The sequence below is a fragment of the Homalodisca vitripennis genome, chromosome 2 (assembly GCF_021130785.1).
Source record: "Homalodisca vitripennis isolate AUS2020 chromosome 2, UT_GWSS_2.1, whole genome shotgun sequence".
Classification (NCBI taxonomy): domain Eukaryota; kingdom Metazoa; phylum Arthropoda; class Insecta; order Hemiptera; family Cicadellidae; genus Homalodisca; species Homalodisca vitripennis.
In genome coordinates, this window is record NC_060208.1 from 100,543,084 (window position 1) to 100,561,040 (window position 17,957).

At 36.5% G+C, this 17,957-nt stretch overlaps 1 protein-coding gene and 1 long non-coding RNA gene across 2 annotated transcripts in view; one reads left to right on the forward strand and one right to left on the reverse strand.

The window, feature by feature from the left end:
- Positions 1 to 8,282: 8,282 nt before the first annotated feature.
- The window catches only part of LOC124354445 (protein rhomboid), a 160,324-nt gene continuing 150,649 nt past the window's right edge, over positions 8,283 to 17,957 (forward strand). The window contains exons 1-2 of the mRNA XM_046804894.1: positions 8,283 to 8,410; positions 14,278 to 14,301. Of these exons, the coding sequence (XP_046660850.1) occupies positions 8,406 to 8,410; positions 14,278 to 14,301 (29 nt within the window). The 5' untranslated portion in view covers positions 8,283 to 8,405. The remainder of the gene's footprint in view (positions 8,411 to 14,277; positions 14,302 to 17,957) is intronic.
- Positions 8,324 to 17,957, reverse strand: part of LOC124354447 — a 142,252-nt gene continuing 132,618 nt past the window's right edge. Inside the window, exon 3 of the long non-coding RNA XR_006921683.1 lies at positions 8,324 to 8,428. This is a non-coding gene — a long non-coding RNA (uncharacterized LOC124354447). The remainder of the gene's footprint in view (positions 8,429 to 17,957) is intronic.

A 17,957-nucleotide genomic window follows, 5' to 3' on the forward strand; every position in this document is an offset into this window, starting at 1 on the left:
TAAACTACAACATAAGCCATCGATAAAACTATTAAAACCCTGCGGCTTCAGATTAAACACTTTCACTACCAATATTATAGATATTGCCCCTTGGCTCTTTAAAAGAAAAAATACGTTTTATATCGAGTCAGTATTACTGTGGCCTTCCACATGTGTAGTTTTTATAAGGCCAGCCTCTTGCGTAGTTTTTATAAGACAAAAGGGAGGGTCTGTACAGCGGATGGTGGATGTTACTTATAATTTCCCCGATCACAGACAGGTTTTGAACGTGTGATATCTCTAAATTATAACCAAACTCCAAAGCGTTAAACTGTTCGGTTATTGGTTCTCCTTTAATGATATAGCCACACTCTTAAATCAAACAGAATATGCCTTTTTACTTAAAGTTTCTTACGACACTTTGCACCAATAAAGTCTCAAAAAACTCTAGGCAAGAATTGTTTTCAACATTTGTATCACCATTATATTTAAATAAAAAGTTAGTTTTTTAAGAACAGTATACATTGTCTAGATAGTAAGTATAATTTATTTATTATAAATTCATCAATAATGATTGTTTATGCACTCTGCTAGGTTTCAATAGTCTACGGTGCCTTAAAAGAAAACTATGGCTTAAAAAGCGTCCTTAGTTGTAAGATGTTGTTTCTCAGCTAAACTCAATATGGTCTGGTAATAAAAACTTATTGATGAACCATGTTTCCAAGTTTATAAAAGTAACAATAAGTTACACATATTACGTAATTTCCCCAATGTTGTCGACCAATAGCTGCTTTGTAAGTATATTTAAAACGATAGTGTTACTATCTATATAGCTTTGTTAAGCTGAATGGCGTCACCTTTTCTAAGGCTACATTATTTGCTATTAGATATAATTCATCAAAACTTATTAGTGTTGCTTGATCATTCCAATATAGGACTAAAAACACATTTTTCACCCCTGAGTTTAGACAAACTCGGGGTCGCTGCTCTCGGCATCCAGCAGGTGAGGCTGTGGCAGCAAAGTGTTTCCTCATTGTAGTCCAACTCCAGTACACTTCTTCCCGATATTCGACATCGGAACATACGTACATTTAGTCTCAGTGATGTCATATTAGTTATTTAGAATGTAAAAAATGTATTTGAATACACTAATAATATCACTTTAGTTTAACAATAACGTAATGTTTTCCAAATTTTAAATCTAATGTTTGCTTTTTCGCCAGTGGAAGTGGGCTTTTGAGAAGCTAGACTTGTTTTGAAAACCCTTAAAAATACTTTTAATTTCATGTCCCACTTAAAATGCGTATCAGGATACCAATACTTTTTTATTATTTTACATATTTTCTCTATGTATACGCCTGTTACCACAAAATTGAACTTGATCAAATCCAAGGATTCACACGAACTTATAAAAACTTTTATTTGATACTACACTTAACTGTACGTTTGTTAAGACATTAAAATGTGTATTTCCCCAAAATACTTAATTTTTGAACACCAAAGGCTTCAAATAAATAAATTTTGAAACATTAACCAAAGCATTTAGTGTCTGCTTATGATATTTTTAATTTATCATTTTGGCAGATTTGTCACTACATATTAAAAATGTTGTAAATAAATTTTTAAATGCAAAAAAGTATATTGATAGCATACAAGGAAACATTTTCTAAGGAATATTTTTTGTGTGAAATTAATAAGATTGTGGTAAAATTAATATTTTATCATGCACTATTTTTATAACTTATGTATTATGCACGCTGTTAAGGCTGATTGTTATTATATTAAATGTAATGTCCGGTGTCGATGTAACGTGCTCCAGACAACACCATAATAACCTCTTGGAACTATGCCTGCAGCTAAACTATTCACCCCACATCTGTCTGTCATACATTTGGGAGCTTGGGGTGACTTTACTACTCTCTAGAGGATCCTCCCCATCTGCCGTCAAGTAATTTAAATTTTATGACTCCCTTAAAATCACAGTTAAGAAGTCAAATTGCAATTAAATGTTTTGATTGTTTTTTTATTATTACTCCTTTAAATGATAATCCAGATAACATTGACATTGAAATAGATCTCACGCTTCCGCTCGAGAAAATTACTGAATGTGTGTTATATGTTAATGAAGGAAACATGGGTTTTTCTAAAAAAAAAAACAAAAAAAAACAAAATATAATAGGGTGTCGGACATTTGCCATCGTTGTAAGTTATAAAATATATAACATGTTATAGTGTTATACTTTTTGTAACATATAACGATTGCTAATTTGCAAATCTGTATTATCCTTTCAAACCCTCCATCGTTATTACAAAACCTTTAAACAAAGAATTCAAATCTATGTTTTAGTCGCACCTAAAATGCCAAATTTTTGTACACTTTTAAGGAACTTTCTCTAATCTTCAACAACGCATTGTTTTTTTTAAGTTTTATGTATTGAACGATCTAGCCTAGGACCGTCTATCACATTAACTCAGGCTAAGATGACTTAGTTATCCTAAATTAGCGTGTACAATCTAAGATTCGAACCCAGGACTCTGGTCTGATAATTTGAGGTTCTATCTGGGGACGGCACTCATTCTTTATCAGTAGTTGTTTATGTGCAATCATATATGGAAAACCCGCAATCTTTCTCAATTTACTATTTATGAATATATTATTACTAATAGACAGTGTATTTGTAATTGGTGTTGTTCATTTTAAATACTTACTTTCAATTACTTACTTTACCGCAATCAAAGCTGAACCTGGTAGCATTACCATTCGTCGTCTCAAGCATTTGAGACGACGAAATTAACATACCAAATATTGCAAATTTGGATCATGCCAAATTAAAAAATCAAAGGCAACAATGACATATATAGTTTTATAAATTTTAGTATATTATTAATAACTAAACTTCTATTCTCCTTCGTGAAGTTTTACGTCCTTGGTACTGGCGCGTAATATAAATTTTCTTAAGCGTAACACTTTGAGCCACTGGTTTCCACCTGGTTGACCCAAAATACCGTTCATTACGCCTTAAAATAATTGGAAAACTATTTGTTCGAATGTTATTGTAGATCTTTTAAAACTTTGTTTTTCTGTATTGCCTTAGAACAATTTATATTTCTATATCCCCATTATTGTTGGATTTGAAAATAATAAACAGATGCCCACATTCCAGGAACGAGGGGATGAAAGGGTTCATCTAATGGTTGTGATTCGCCACGAACTCGCGGTCTCTTTGTACAAATGGACCAATCCTATTAATGGTTCATATCAATAAACTCAAATTAAATGTTGATCAATAAGCGTTCTCAAATTCGGTTGGTGTATTTAACTAGGTGTATTATTAATTTTATTTTTATATTCTGGTTATTTATATATCATAGTTGAATCTGCCTTGTTGTGAAGTTTTAAAGTAACAGCTGGCTAGATCACTCTACTGTTTCCGACATTTTTACAAATGATTAAAAGTAATGAAATAAAACTGTCAATTTTTGACATATTTTCCCAATTATAGTTATGCACTCAGTTTATGGCTGACTACTGTTTTGAAATTCTCTTTGGTGAATATATTTGTATTTTCAGAAAAGGGCGTTGAGGATCAAAGTTGTAGCAGATATTTCCGGCATTATCTAATCCATAACTTGTACGTTTCATTGTTAAATCCATTTTGATTTAGGTTTCAATCATAAAATTCTATTTCCTTATTTTACCCAGTATTATAACACAAAGCATTCAAAGCAGTTGAATACTTCCTACATACAGGTCTAAGCTATTCCAAAAGTTATTACAACACTTAACCTGACCGAATATTCCATCCCTTAACCTGATTTCATTAAGAACTACCCTCATCCCTTGCAAATTCGTGTCCTTTAAATTCTTTCTTGCGAATGGTAAATGCTATAACCTATCACACAATTTTTAAATAAGATTCATAATATCTTTAATAAATGTAATGTATGTTACTGGTATTTTAAGACTCTTTTATACATTAATGTATACTGCAACCTTTCTGATACTGTAGAGATCTCTAATCATTCGTTACTTATTATTAATGTTATTAAACGTTGTGTGAGACCGTTACTCAGTCAAACAAAAGACAAATTTATTACAGAATTCATGAGGATTAAATCCCAAACGAAGATATGGATCTCTTAATTTAATGTACTACAGAATCCTTCAGAAGCGAATTTGAGTATAAATATTGTCATAAAATTATATCAAAACATCTCAAATTCCAGAATGCGCTGTTTGGTAGTCACGACTTACCTGGACCATATTCGCTGTTGTAATTTAAGAAAGGCAAATCTCGTTGATGCGCAACCAAATTTAATACGAAATGCGGGTATTTGCAGGTGATTTCATAACATAAATGTTATTATGAGCAGTATGTGGAAAGGTGGTAACTCGATTTTGAGCGGCATCAACCTCCCCCCCCCCCGTCCACTCAACCATCAAGCGCGCCTCGAGCACCTTTTGATGAGATTTAGAGGTTTCTGGTGGAAACCAGGTAACATTCTCGTTTTCTTCCTTATACCCATGGTGAATGTTGGAACCAATGTTATTGGAAATTTCCTTATTCTGATTAAACTTATAAAAATGATTGCAGTTCTACGTCAGGTTCTTTATTTGGCCGTCACTTGTAATATGTTTTCTCCAGTTCTAATTCTATTTCCACACGCTGCAGTACCTAAATACGTATAGGTTCAACGAGGTTCACGAGTATAAATGAAAACAATATACCGGGTGGGAGGATCACTATCCGTGTGCTGCCGGGGGTCAATCATGGTTCGTTTACCTGGGCAAGTTCGCAATAGGCTTTATGTGAACATGGAGGGGGATATCAGGTGACATTCTAGCCTCGAATCGTCCTGAAATATTTTATTCGAATCACTCTAATTTATAACTCCGCCAGTACAAAGCGCCATTTTTTCACTTGTGTCAGTTATTTTCAAATAAATTATATTTCTTGTTTGTTTCATGTCCCTCCCACATTACTTTCTTCTAAATTTGTACCGCTGCAGTAGTGTTAAATTTATTAGGGTTTTATTGTCTTAAGTGAGAGCAGTCTGATAAAGATACTCCTCGCAGAAATTTTGAATTTATTCATTTGGGATGTGTATTTTATAAGTTAAATAAAATACTATTTTTATAAGGTACTACGTTATGGTAATACGTTATGAAACACTTATTAAGTCCTGCGTCTGCTTGTTAGGAAGACTCAGACCGCTTTGTTTGAGGACCACCTTGTTACTGTTTACCATGGACTCTCCCATAGGCACCTTATCTATTACCTATATACGGGGTGTGACGATGTCCTGCGTCTGCTTGTTAGGAAGACTCAGACCGCTGTTGTTTGAGGACCACCTTGTTACTGTTTACCATGGACTCTCCCATAGGCACCTTATCTATTACCTATATACGGGGTGTGACGATGTCCTGCGTCTGCTTGTTAGGAAGACTCAGACCGCTGTTGTTTGAGGACCACTTTGTTACTGTTTACCATGGACTCTCCCATAGGCACCTTATCTATTACCTATATACGGGGTGTGACGATGTCCTGCGTCTGCTTGTTAGGAAGACTCAGACCGCTGTTGTTTGAGGACCACCTTGTTACTGTTTACCATGGACTCTCCCATAGGCACCTTATCTATTACCTATATACGGGGTGTGACGATGTCCTGCGTCTGCTTGTTAGGAAGACTCAGACCGCTGTTGTTTGAGGACCACCTTGTTACTGTTTACCATGGACTCTCCCATAGGCACCTTATCTATTACCTATATACGGGGTGTAACGATGACCTGCGTCTGCTTGTTAGGAAGACTCAGACCGCTGTTGTTTGAGGACCACCTTGTTACTGTTTACCATGGACTCTCCCATAGGCACCTTATCTATTACCCGTTACGGCTGCGTCTGCTTGTTAGGAAGACTCAGACCGCTGTTGTTTGAGGACCACCTTGTTACTGTTTACCATGGACTCTCCCATAGGCACCTTATCTATTACCTATATACGGGGTGTGACGATGTCCTGCGTCTGCTTGTTAGGAAGACTCAGACCGCTGTTGTTTGAGGACCACCTTGTTACTGTTTACCATGGACTCTCCCATAGGCACCTTATCTATTACCTATATACGGGGTGTGACGATGTCCTGCGTCTGCTTGTTAGGAAGACTCAGACCGCTGTTGTTTGAGGACCACCTTGTTACTGTTTACCATGGACTCTCCCATAGGCACCTTATCTATTACCTATATACGGGGTGTGACGATGTCCTGCGTCTGCTTGTTAGGAAGACTCAGACCGCTGTTGTTTGAGGACCACCTTGTTACTGTTTACCATGGACTCTCCCATAGGCACCTTATCTATTACCTATATACGGGGTGTGACGATGTCCTGCGTCTGCTTGTTAGGAAGACTCAGACCGCTGTTGTTTGAGGACCACCTTGTTACTGTTTACCATGGACTCTCCCATAGGCACCTTATCTATTACCTATATACGGGGTGTGACGATGTCCTGCGTCTGCTTGTTAGGAAGACTCAGACCGCTGTTGTTTGAGGACCACCTTGTTACTGTTTACCATGGACTCTCCCATAGGCACCTTATCTATTACCTATATACGGGGTGTGACGATGTCCTGCGTCTGCTTGTTAGGAAGACTCAGACCGCTGTTGTTTGAGGACCACCTTGTTACTGTTTACCATGGACTCTCCCATATGCACCTTATCTATTACCTATATATGGGGTGTGACGATGTCCTGCGTCTGCTTGTTAGGAAGACTCAGACCGCTATTGTTTGAGGACCACCTTGTTACTGTTTACCATGGACTCTCCCATAGGCACCTTATCTATTACCTATATACGTGGTGTGACGATGTCCTGCGTCTGCTTGTTAGGAAGACTCAGACCGCTGTTGTTTGAGGACCACCTTGTTACTGTTTACCATGGACTCTCCCATATGCACCTTATCTATTACCTATATACGGGGTGTGACGATGTCCTGCGTCTCCAGAGGAATGCTGTCAGGATAGTTTCTTCGGCTGGTAGTCTGGACCACTGCAGGTCTATTTTCAAACGGTCGAAGATCCGTACAGTTTACGGCCAGATATCTTTGTTAGCTTGCATCATGTGAGAACAAATCTAGATTCCTTTTGTACAAGCGCTGAGCAACAAACCCACAACCTGTAACCAGGTAACGAAGTCAACATTCCACGATGCATACTGAGCAAGAAGAAAGACTACTTCCCTGTGCCGACTATGGCAATTTCAACAAGTTGCCTGGTACAGTGAAAGGCCTGAATGATACTAAATGCAAGTACAAAGTAAACACTTGGTTAATATACAGTACCTTTCACTCACTGAAGGAGTATTTTGAAGGACGCTTTAGTGGCCTTGTGTAGCCACCGCCATTATTGTATTAGTTGTAAACAATTCTATATATTATTCTGTCGCTATTGTTAATTTATTTTATTATACTTAACATTTTTGCCACTTTTACGCAATCCATCCTACACTGCAAGCTAACGATGAAGTGTACAAGTATACAAGTTTTATTAAGTTGCTTTTCATGGTTGATACCAAATGATAAGAAACATTTATTTATTTCTTCATTTTTTTATTTTTTATTATTCTAAAAATATTGCCTGCTCATTACTTCAGTACTTCAATAATACATACCTACGGATATGGAGGCATTTTAGTTGTAAAGAAAAATAAGCAATTTTTAATTACAGTACCTACAAGTCATGTCTTTGCTGCCAGTGCACCATTAATCGGCCGAGATACAATTCTAGCAGTTTTTAAAACCTTTTGTGGATTAGCCAGTGTTTTTAATTTTACTCACATACGAAACTTTGAAGAAGTGTGCAGTTAACTTCTGTTTAAAATGGTAATATATTTATGTATTAAACAGCCACAATGGATTATACTGGTGATAGAAACAAGCGTGTCTGTTGGCCAACGATGGCTAATGTTCACAACTCCACCGTCATTTACAATAATCAAAATTCAATAATGCATTAAAAAATACATGTTTGCACGATGTCTCGCCACCAGATCACCGGAGTAGCAGTGGTCTAGGTTTGTAGTACCGCTGTGTCCATCCATAGGACACGGTTTTCGATTAATTGATTAAAATATGAAAATAAATTTACTTATTATAGCATAGAATACGTCATAAAAGTATTCTTACGTATCTATGGTTTGTCTGTAACTGAGTCACTATACTGAAATGTGATTTCCTCTTTCCAGATGTGGGGGACGATGTAGAAGATGCGGTTGTGGACGAAGGGAGTGTGTGCTCGGCTGCTGGCCATGGCGGGGCTCCGCCCTACCCGCCCCACGACACTGCCCCCGCTGCCGCCCCCGGTACAGCGTCCTCAGGCCCAAGACAGTCCCGACAGCTCGGACGTGGACGAGTCGGAAATAAGGAGACAGCTGCTCAATGACGTAAGAACTAGGTGTAGCCTATAAGCATAATTACAAATTACTTAACATACGCAGGAGAAACATTCTCGTTTATTATTAATGATATGATATTATGGTAGGTTTGATTTATTTCAAAGGTAGAAACTAATTTATATTTGTTGCTTTTAGTTTGTTTAAGGATGAAGCCAACAATAGTTATCAAGTTGTAATATTTTCATTGATATACTATAACTATATAATTGGTTTCCTTCATGTTGCTTCTATGATTATTGTCATAGTTGCTTCTTGGTATTATGTTTATTCTTAAGTGTTTGTTTTTAATGTTGTGATTCTTTTTGATGTTGTGTTTCTTTATTTATTATCTCGTATATTTAATTACTATTTCATTCTAGTATTTAACATTTTGTGTCATTTATTTGCCGTCTTTATTTTGTGTCACGCAGCTCTGTTTTATTCTCTTTTGAAACTTCCTGTTATATTAAAATGTTGTTAGACGTTTTCTTATTAAATAAAATACAATTAACATCCACATAAGTACAAATACACACAAGGATCCACTGTGAGCATGTAAATTTCTAAATTATTGAGTCCAAAGAAATTTATATTTAGTCTTGAAAAAATATAAAAGAAATTGTTTTTAAATATCTTGTTGAATATCCTTTTATTTTCTTAAACCAAGAATGTTTCTCTTAGGTCAAACCATAAATATTTATTATAATTGTAATTAATTCATTAATAATTATTAGTCTTTCTTTCATATGCCTGGTACTCTTTGATTTGTCTACTTAAATACAGCTAATCATTGTAATAATGCGTACATTACAGTTTCATTAATACTTATATTAATTTAGTACAGGGTTCAGAACGCGATGTGACTCACGTGGTTGGAAGGAGCTCTCGCTTAAAGATGAATAAAAATAAACATCTCAAATAGAAATAGTTAGAAGAAACGAATCATGACAGCCCACGAGATGAAAGTGTATGAAATGGTCAGAGTTTAATAAATACCCAGCGTATTTTTAGCGATGAAAGGGTTACTGTTGGGGTAGAGTGCTGATGGTACCGGAAGTGACTTCCTATCGTGTGGGAGCACTTCCGGTGGTCAGTAACTTAATCATCAGGAGAAGGGAAATGAGTGGCTGTTAGCCAGCCCTTATCTTATCTTGTTATCAATCTGTTACCTTTCTTACTAACGAACTTACGTAACGTATTTCAGTTTTTGAATCGTAGACACCAATACATGAGCCAGGCTTGGAACTGGGCTCCTCGAAATTTATCTTTATATAATTTAAAAAGTACAAATGGACCGGTGGTTAAGGGGAATTGATTTTGCACCGAAATCAACAATCAGTTGTGATAGTTACAGTTTTGTTGTAGCATTGTAGTCATCATAAATACAGTATTATTCCCTCCTCCACTCCGTCCAATTAGAGCGCGGACGGTCGTTACCGATTTTATATTTATGACGATAGTTTATATAAACAATCATACGAGTATTAATCTGCAATAGTGTTTCTATGTTTAACATTTCAAATTACTACTTTAATTGCCTGTGGAGTGATAAAAAAACAGTTGTTCGATTGGCGCCTTCAGAGGAGAAAGGGCTGTAGATTAACTGTAAATTAAAGAATTACTTCAACCAAAAACTAATCGCCATGTTGTTTAACCAAAAAACTGTATATTTAAAATGTATTTCATAGGCGTGTCCTTTATGATAGAATAATAAACGTTCCTGAAAAAGATTGATTATAACTGAAAGATATTACAACCTCATGATCGATTTTAGAATAACAATAATTTAATATATTGTTATTATTAATAATATATATTAATAATAACAATAATATTAATATATAGAGGCCAGAGCCTAAAAAATTGCAGATTACATACAGCTCTATAATAATTTTGAATTGGAAGTAGGATGTTTATAGTACGTATTATTTCAGTGTTCTTTGCTAAGAAAATAAAAAGCTGTACTACATTGTCACTGTATGTCTCTTATTTCAGGTTTAGTATGTGAAGAAACATTTCAGGTTTGGATCAATTATACTACACACTTGTCACAATAGCGTTTTCCTTGATTCCACAATCCAAAAAGTATATGCAAACGTGGACTCAGAATCTTACTTTAGTCAAAAAGTGTCTACTTCCTGCCCTTGTACTCTTCTCTCTGTCTAAGTTCCCGGCGGCTTATTAACGCTAGCATTCTTATTCCGATCAATAAAATATATGTGTTTGTCTGAAAAGTGTACTTCAGTCAAAAGGCGTCTTCTTCCGGCCAGTTTAATGTATTTCCAGTTTAAGGCATGTTCGGTGCCTTAGGAGCGTCTCCATTATTGTCCAGACGAAGAATTTTCTTCGTCACATACAGGCTTGAAAAGTCTTCTTCAGTCAAACAGCATATACTTCCGGTCATTTTAACCTACTTCCGGTCCCATAGTAGCATTTGCATTGTAGCTCTGATCAAGAAAATATATAATACGTTTGTCTGAAAAGTCTACTCTAGTAGAAAAGCGATTACTTCCGGACATTAATAGAATTTACCTTCTGTCTAAGGGGGTCCGTTTTGGGGTAGGTTGCGTTAACGTTGAGATCCCGATTAAGAACAAAAAAAAAATATATATACGCTCATAGGTCTAAAAAGTCTATTTCGGTCTATAAGTGACTACTTCCGGTCATTGGAATCTACTTTCGATATTGTTGTAGAGTTTGTATTGTCGCTCCGTTAAAGAAAATACATATTAATTTGGTCTAAAATTCCACATCAGTCACAAACCACTATTTCCGGCCCTTATAATCTACTTCTTGTTTAAGGTATTTCGGGTACCGCTAGAAAGTCGAGGACTTAATACACATTTGTGACAAATTTCTCCTTTCGAGAGCAATTAGATGTTTAAACACGATTTCTATGAGTTTCAACTGCATTAAACCCTTGACCACCAAACAGTACTAAAGGGTACTAAGTTATAATCATGCCCCAGGTCGAATGCTAGCTCGCCGAACCTCACCGTTGATTACGCCAATGACCGTGTCCTTGACGGCATCCACTGAAGGGACATAGGTTTTGCCAATAAAAAATTGTTTCGTTCTATAAAACTTTCAAACCTATAGCTCAATTGAATCTCGAGATATCCCCTTGAGTAATGACTTCGCTTTCGTTTAGCCAAATCCCATAAAGATGCATTCGCCATCCTTGAACTTGGGTTTGCCTATATCAAAAAAAGAGAGAGATGCAACATCATCTAACTCGATTTTTTAAAGTAATTTTACCTAAAATTCCAAGTTCCGCTAACTTTCATCCAGATCCCATGGACGGATTTGTTCCATAATAAAAATTCATAATGAAAACTAATACAGAAAGGAAACTGAATGCTACATTTCAAATATATAGCACACTTAGTACAAGAGATATCTTGTGCTTCTCTACAGTAACCCAAATCCCATGGACGGATTTGTTCCAGTAATAAAATTCTGATTGGAAACCAATGCAACAAGAAGCTGAATGCGAAATTTCAAATATATAGCACACTTAGTACAAGAGATATCTTGTGCTTCTCTACAATAACCCAAATCCCATGGACGGATTTGTTCCAGTAATAAAATTCTGATTGGAAACCAATGCAACAAGAAGCTGAATGCGAAATTTCAAATCTATAGCACACTTAGTACAAGAGATATCTTGTGCTTCTCTACAATAACCCAAATCCCATGGACGGATTTGTTCCAGTAATAAAATTCTGATTGGAAACCAATGCAACAAGAAGCTGAATGCGAAATTTCAAATCTATAGCACACTTAGTACAAGAGATATCTTGTGCTTCTCTACAATAACCCAAATCCCATGGACGGATTTGTTCCAGTAATAAAATTCTGATTGGAAACCAATGCAACAAGAAGCTGAATGCGAAATTTCAAATCTATAGCACACTTAGTACAAGAGATATCTTGTGCTTCTCTACAATAACCCAAATCCCATGGACGGATTTGTTCCAGTAATAAAATTCTGATTGGAAACCAATGCAACAAGAAGCTGAATGCGAAATTTCAAATCTATAGCACACTTAGTACAAGAGATATCTTGTGCTTCTCTACAATAACCCAAATCCCATGGACGGATTTGTTCCAGTAATAAAATTCTGATTGGAAACCAATGCAACAAGAAGCTGAATGCGAAATTTCAAATCTATAGCACACTTAGTTCATAGATGCGGAAAGTTAGGCTTCTCTACGCTAACTCAAATCCATGAAGGGATATGCATCATCATACACCAATCGGATGGTAAATAATGCATTAGCACCATAAACAATGATGATATATGTTTGACACCAATGATGCGCATTGTTGAATTATGCATTGGCTGGCAATTACATCAAATATGTCAGCATTGCTGATGGTTCTACTCCGTTGTTTATTAACACGATTCCTTCTGCCAGATATCTTCGCATTGTATTAAACATTACAGCAATACTTCATTCATGATCATTTTCGTGAAACTAGAGGTATTTAAGGCATTCGTATACAAAAATCTATTGTAACGTCTGCCTTTTCAAAATAATAAAAGAAACTGTACAATTTTTCATATACCAACTTAACAAAAAGAATAAGTTATATTTATAAAATAAAATACTCAGAGATATATATTTCTATAAATAATTATGTGTACATAATTTTCTCATGATTGTTGGTAATCATATTCTTTATTATTCATAATACCCACAAAAGTTACAACTGTTGTGAACAGTGTAAATGAATTGCAAGGGAGTGCGGAGTTGACCCAGGCACTAGACCAATCTCGCTAGGCAATCCACGGACAGCGGACAATCAATAGTTTACCGTGGAGTGTTCCTTTTAAGTGGTTGAATAGGGGAGGGTGAAGAGATAAACACCCTTTCTCATCTACATTAACCGTAGTGACGTAATGGCTATAAAATACACACCGGTTTAAAGTTTTTAAATATTTCTTTCACAGTATATTCTATCAATCAAAAATAAACTGATAAAACGATTATTGGAGAGCTTATATCGCGTTAATGTAAACCACGACATTTTGAGATCTAGTATCTACCGTCTTATTCAGTGACATAGTTTTTATTTTGTTAGTATAAAGTCCTCTAAGTCCTGAAGAATAGAGCAAAAGCCAGTTTTTTAAACGTCGCATTGGTAGGAATTTAACATTTATATAAATAAACATTTAATTATATCTCAGAAAAAGAGCAGAGAAAATGAACAAAATGAAATTTATACGTTGTTGCACGTATACGACACGTGGGATTGAGGAAATAATTTGAAGAATAGCACTTTAAACAACGGTAACACATAAACACTAGTTACAAACCATATTTAAACTATCAAAACTCTTGTCTTGTGAAATAAAATAATGGAATAAGTAAATGGTCTAATATTCTAACAATACAAAATAAAATCAATTGTTAAATAAATTATGTATCTTCTAACGTGTAACAAATTGAAACAACCATGACTACTCAAGATAACTAATGTAAAAGAGCGACGTGTACGATCCTGTTAGTAACGAGTGCAAGATGAAGTCATACGCAAATTCTGCCTGTTCTAAAGAAGGGTTGTTTCGTTGTTGCGTTATTTCCATACTTCCAAATTAATTAATGTACACTTTTCCTCAGTGCTTTATTTTATAATGAGGTGCGTGCTTCTTAGAGTCGTACTTCTGTGTCCTCTTTTTCTGTCCCCAACATCTACTTACTTTTTGTTTCTGTTTTTATTCATATTTTGTGTATTTGCCGTAATGATTAGTTTAATTAATTCAGTCGCAATGAATATACAAAGTTGAGACTATCAATATATTAAACGTAGATGTAGCGTTGGTGAAATAAACGTTATTTACAATTATTTTTATCGTTTTTTGTTTCAGAAATGGCGGCAGCTGTTTGATAAAGTAAGTAGCCCTTTGTTGTGGTGTTGCTTTATTGTATGTTGTTCCAGTATTTAAAATATTCTAATATGTTTTACCTTTAAAGGTAAATCTATTCAGGTTACAACCTGTCACCTTCAACAGGTGACAGGTTGCCCAATTTCAAATCAAATCAAATCATTTTTATTTTGCCAGAACATTACAAAAATGTATAGCAATAGTCATTTTTCTATAATTTGGACCAATCACTCCACATTGAGACCAGTCAAACATACAGAAATTCAGTCGCCCCACATTCACTCTTGCCAATTTTCCCATTTTCCAACGCTGGTTGTCAGTGTTCCAATTGTGCGGTCACCCAGTCGAATGCCATAAACTCGTCAGCACTATAAAATGCTTGAGACGCTAAAAAGCGTTTTAAACGAGCTTTTAATGCCTTGGGCGTTTGGGGCGTTTTTGATTGAATTTGGCAACTTGTTGAGAAAACGAACTCCTGCCTGCGAAGGCAAGTGTTCGTAAACCCCCGTCCTGTGACTTCCAGTTCGGTAGGTATCTCTGCCTCTTGTCCCATACGAATGTATGTCTCGGCCACGTGTCATGGCACATTTAGACATACAAAAAAAGATTGTCTCTAGGATGTAGAGACACGGCAGAGTCAACAGTTGCAGTTTTTTAAAAGCTTCCTTGCATGTTTCTCTGAACCTTAGCTGTGCGATTATGCGAATCGCTTGCTTCTGCAATTTGAATGCCCCTGAAAAAATGATATGTTTTGCGCTGGCTCCCCACAGCACCAAACCTGTAGGTGAGGTGGGGGTAGATCAAGCCATAATAAGCCGTCATCAGTATCTGACTGGGGCAGTATTTGGCTAAAGACCTCAATAACAAAGGATGCCCGAAGGCAGGCCAGTTTTGAGCAAACATGATCAATGTGATAATTCCAAGTCAATCCCCGATCCAGGAATATTTTTTCCGAAGGAAATTTTGAACAGATCGACTACTTCCTCCAGGAAAAAAGTCATCCAATAAAACGGCTGGCTCGTCATTGGAGTTTCCCTGATCGCAACGCGAAAAGTCCAAGAAATTTGATTTTGAAGAAATTTGCTTTGTAGGTTGAGGCTGTTAAAGTGTTGGACAACAATTGTTTGGTGTCAGAAGAAAAATTTGCTGTTCCAGAATAGTTTTTGATTTGTTGGTGAAACAAGTGTCGTGTCATCAGCGTACTGCACAAGTGTTCCATGCAGTAGTGAATGACTCCATGTCATTGACATAGATGAGGGAAAAGAATCGGACTGAGTATTGATACCCTGAGGGACACCATAGCTCAGCTGAATCGGTTCAGAGAATTTGTTTGAGATTTGGACGATTTTGTGTTCTGTGGCCTAAAATGAGCTTAATCCATTGGAGCGGCACGCCTCTGATGCCATGAGATTCAAGTTTGTCAAGTCAATTTCGAGTGGTCAACACAGTCAAATGCCTTAGATTAGCATAAGTCGAGAAACACACTTAATGTAGGAGAGTCTCGACTTTCTAAACGCCCTCTACAACCATTTCGACAAGACTCACAACGTGCGTCTGTAGTCGATTTCCCCCCTTCCTGGAAACCATAATTGGTGTTTCAGATAAGCAGGTATATGGTTGTTTAGAAACTGTGAAGCGCATTCTAGTTAAAAAGAGTTTTTCAAAAATTTTGCTCAATGCGCGGGCCCCCCCCCCAAAATTGAGAACAGGCCTATAATTATTTGGTTTAAAGCTGGGATCATCTTTTTTTAAAATTGGAGTTACTTTCGCGATTTTTAAGGAGCGAGGGTAAAAACTCCTTGTTGAAAAAGAATGATTGACTAATTGGGCTAATGGGACTCACTACTATGCTTTGAGCATCTTTAATGATTTATATTCAGGGCAACTTATAATACGTAATGTAAGTGTGTTCGGCCATACAAATATAGCAAAATTATCATTTCATGTATTTTTAATGTCCTAACTTTAATCCTACTAAAAGTCAAAATCTACTTGTAAAGAATTCAATAAGTTCATTTTGGACTTGCTGCTGTACATAAAGAGTTTTCTCGCAAATGTTTACGTAGATAGCCCAAAAATGGTTTCATTAAATCATTTCAGAAAATGTTATCAAAAGGTAAATTTAATAAAGAAACCTACAGATATGTATCTATAAAAAATTTTAATTTCACATACGTAATTTACATAAGTAAGGTTGGCGAAACTTGTTGAGAAAAAACGAAACTCTGCCTGCGAAGGCAAGTGTTCGTATACCCCCCGCCTGTGACTTCCAGTTCGGTAGGTATCTCTGCCTCTTGTCCCATACTAATGTATGTCTCGGCCACGGTGTCATGGCACATTTATGACATACAAAAAAAGATTGTCTCTAGGATGTAGAGAACACGGCAGAGTCAACAGTTGCAGTTTTTTAAAAGCTTCCTTGCATGTTTCTCTGAACCTTAGCTGTGCGATTATGGCGAATCGCTTGCTGTCTGCAATTGAATGCCCTGATGAAAAAAAATGACTAGTTTGCGCTGGCTCCCCACAGCACCAAACCGTACGGTGAGGTGGGGGTAGATCAAGCCATAATAAGCCGTCATCAGTACCTGACTGGGGCAGTATTTGGCTAAAGACCTCAATTACTATTAGATGCCCGAGGCCAGTTTTGAGCAAACATGATCAATGTGATAATTCCAAGTCAATCCCCGATCCAGGAATATTCCGAGGAGAATTTTTGAACAGTCGACTTCCTCCAGGAAAAGAGTCATCCAATAAACGGCTGGCTCGTCATTGGAGTTTCCTGATCCGCAACGCGAAAGTCAAGAAATTTGATTTTGAAGAATTTTGCTTTGAGGTTGAGGGCCGCCCCCCCCCCCCCCCCACCCCTGTCTAAAGGGTTTGGACACAATTGTTGGTGTCAAGAAAAATTTGCTGTTCCAGAATAGTTTTTGATTTGTTGGTGAAACAAAGTGTCGTGTCATCAGCGTACTGCACAAGTGTTCCATGCAGTAGTGATGACTCCATGTCATTGACATAGATGAGGAGGGAATAAAGAATCGACTGCGAGTAATTGATCCCTGAGGGACACCATAGCCTCAGCTGAATCGGTCAGAGAATATTGTTTGAGGATTTAGGACGATTTGTGTTCAGTGGCCTAAAAATGAAGGCTAATCCATTGGAGGCGGCACGCCTCTGATGCCATGAGATTCAAGTTTGTCAAGCAATTCGAGTGGTCAACACAGTCAACATGCCTTTTAGATAAGTCGAGAAACACACACTTAATGTAGAGTCTCGACTTTCTAAAACCCCTCTACACCAACCATTTCGACAAGACTCACAACGGCGTCCTGTAGTCGATTTCCCCTTCCTGAAACCAAATTGGTGTATCAGAAAGCAGGTTATGGTTGTTTTAGGGAAACTGAAAGCATTCTAGTTAAAAAGAGTTTTTCAAAAATTTTGCTCAATTGCGGGCAAAATTGAGACAGGCCTATAATTTATTGGTTAAGCTGTGGATCATCTTTTTTTTAAAATTGGAGTTACTTCTTTCGCGATTTTTAAGGAGCGAGGGAAAAACTCCATTCGTTGAAAAGAATGATTGACTAATTGGGATAATGGACTCACAATATGCTTTTGAGCATCTTTTAATGTTTTTTAAATTCAGAGGTCAACTTATAATCACGTAA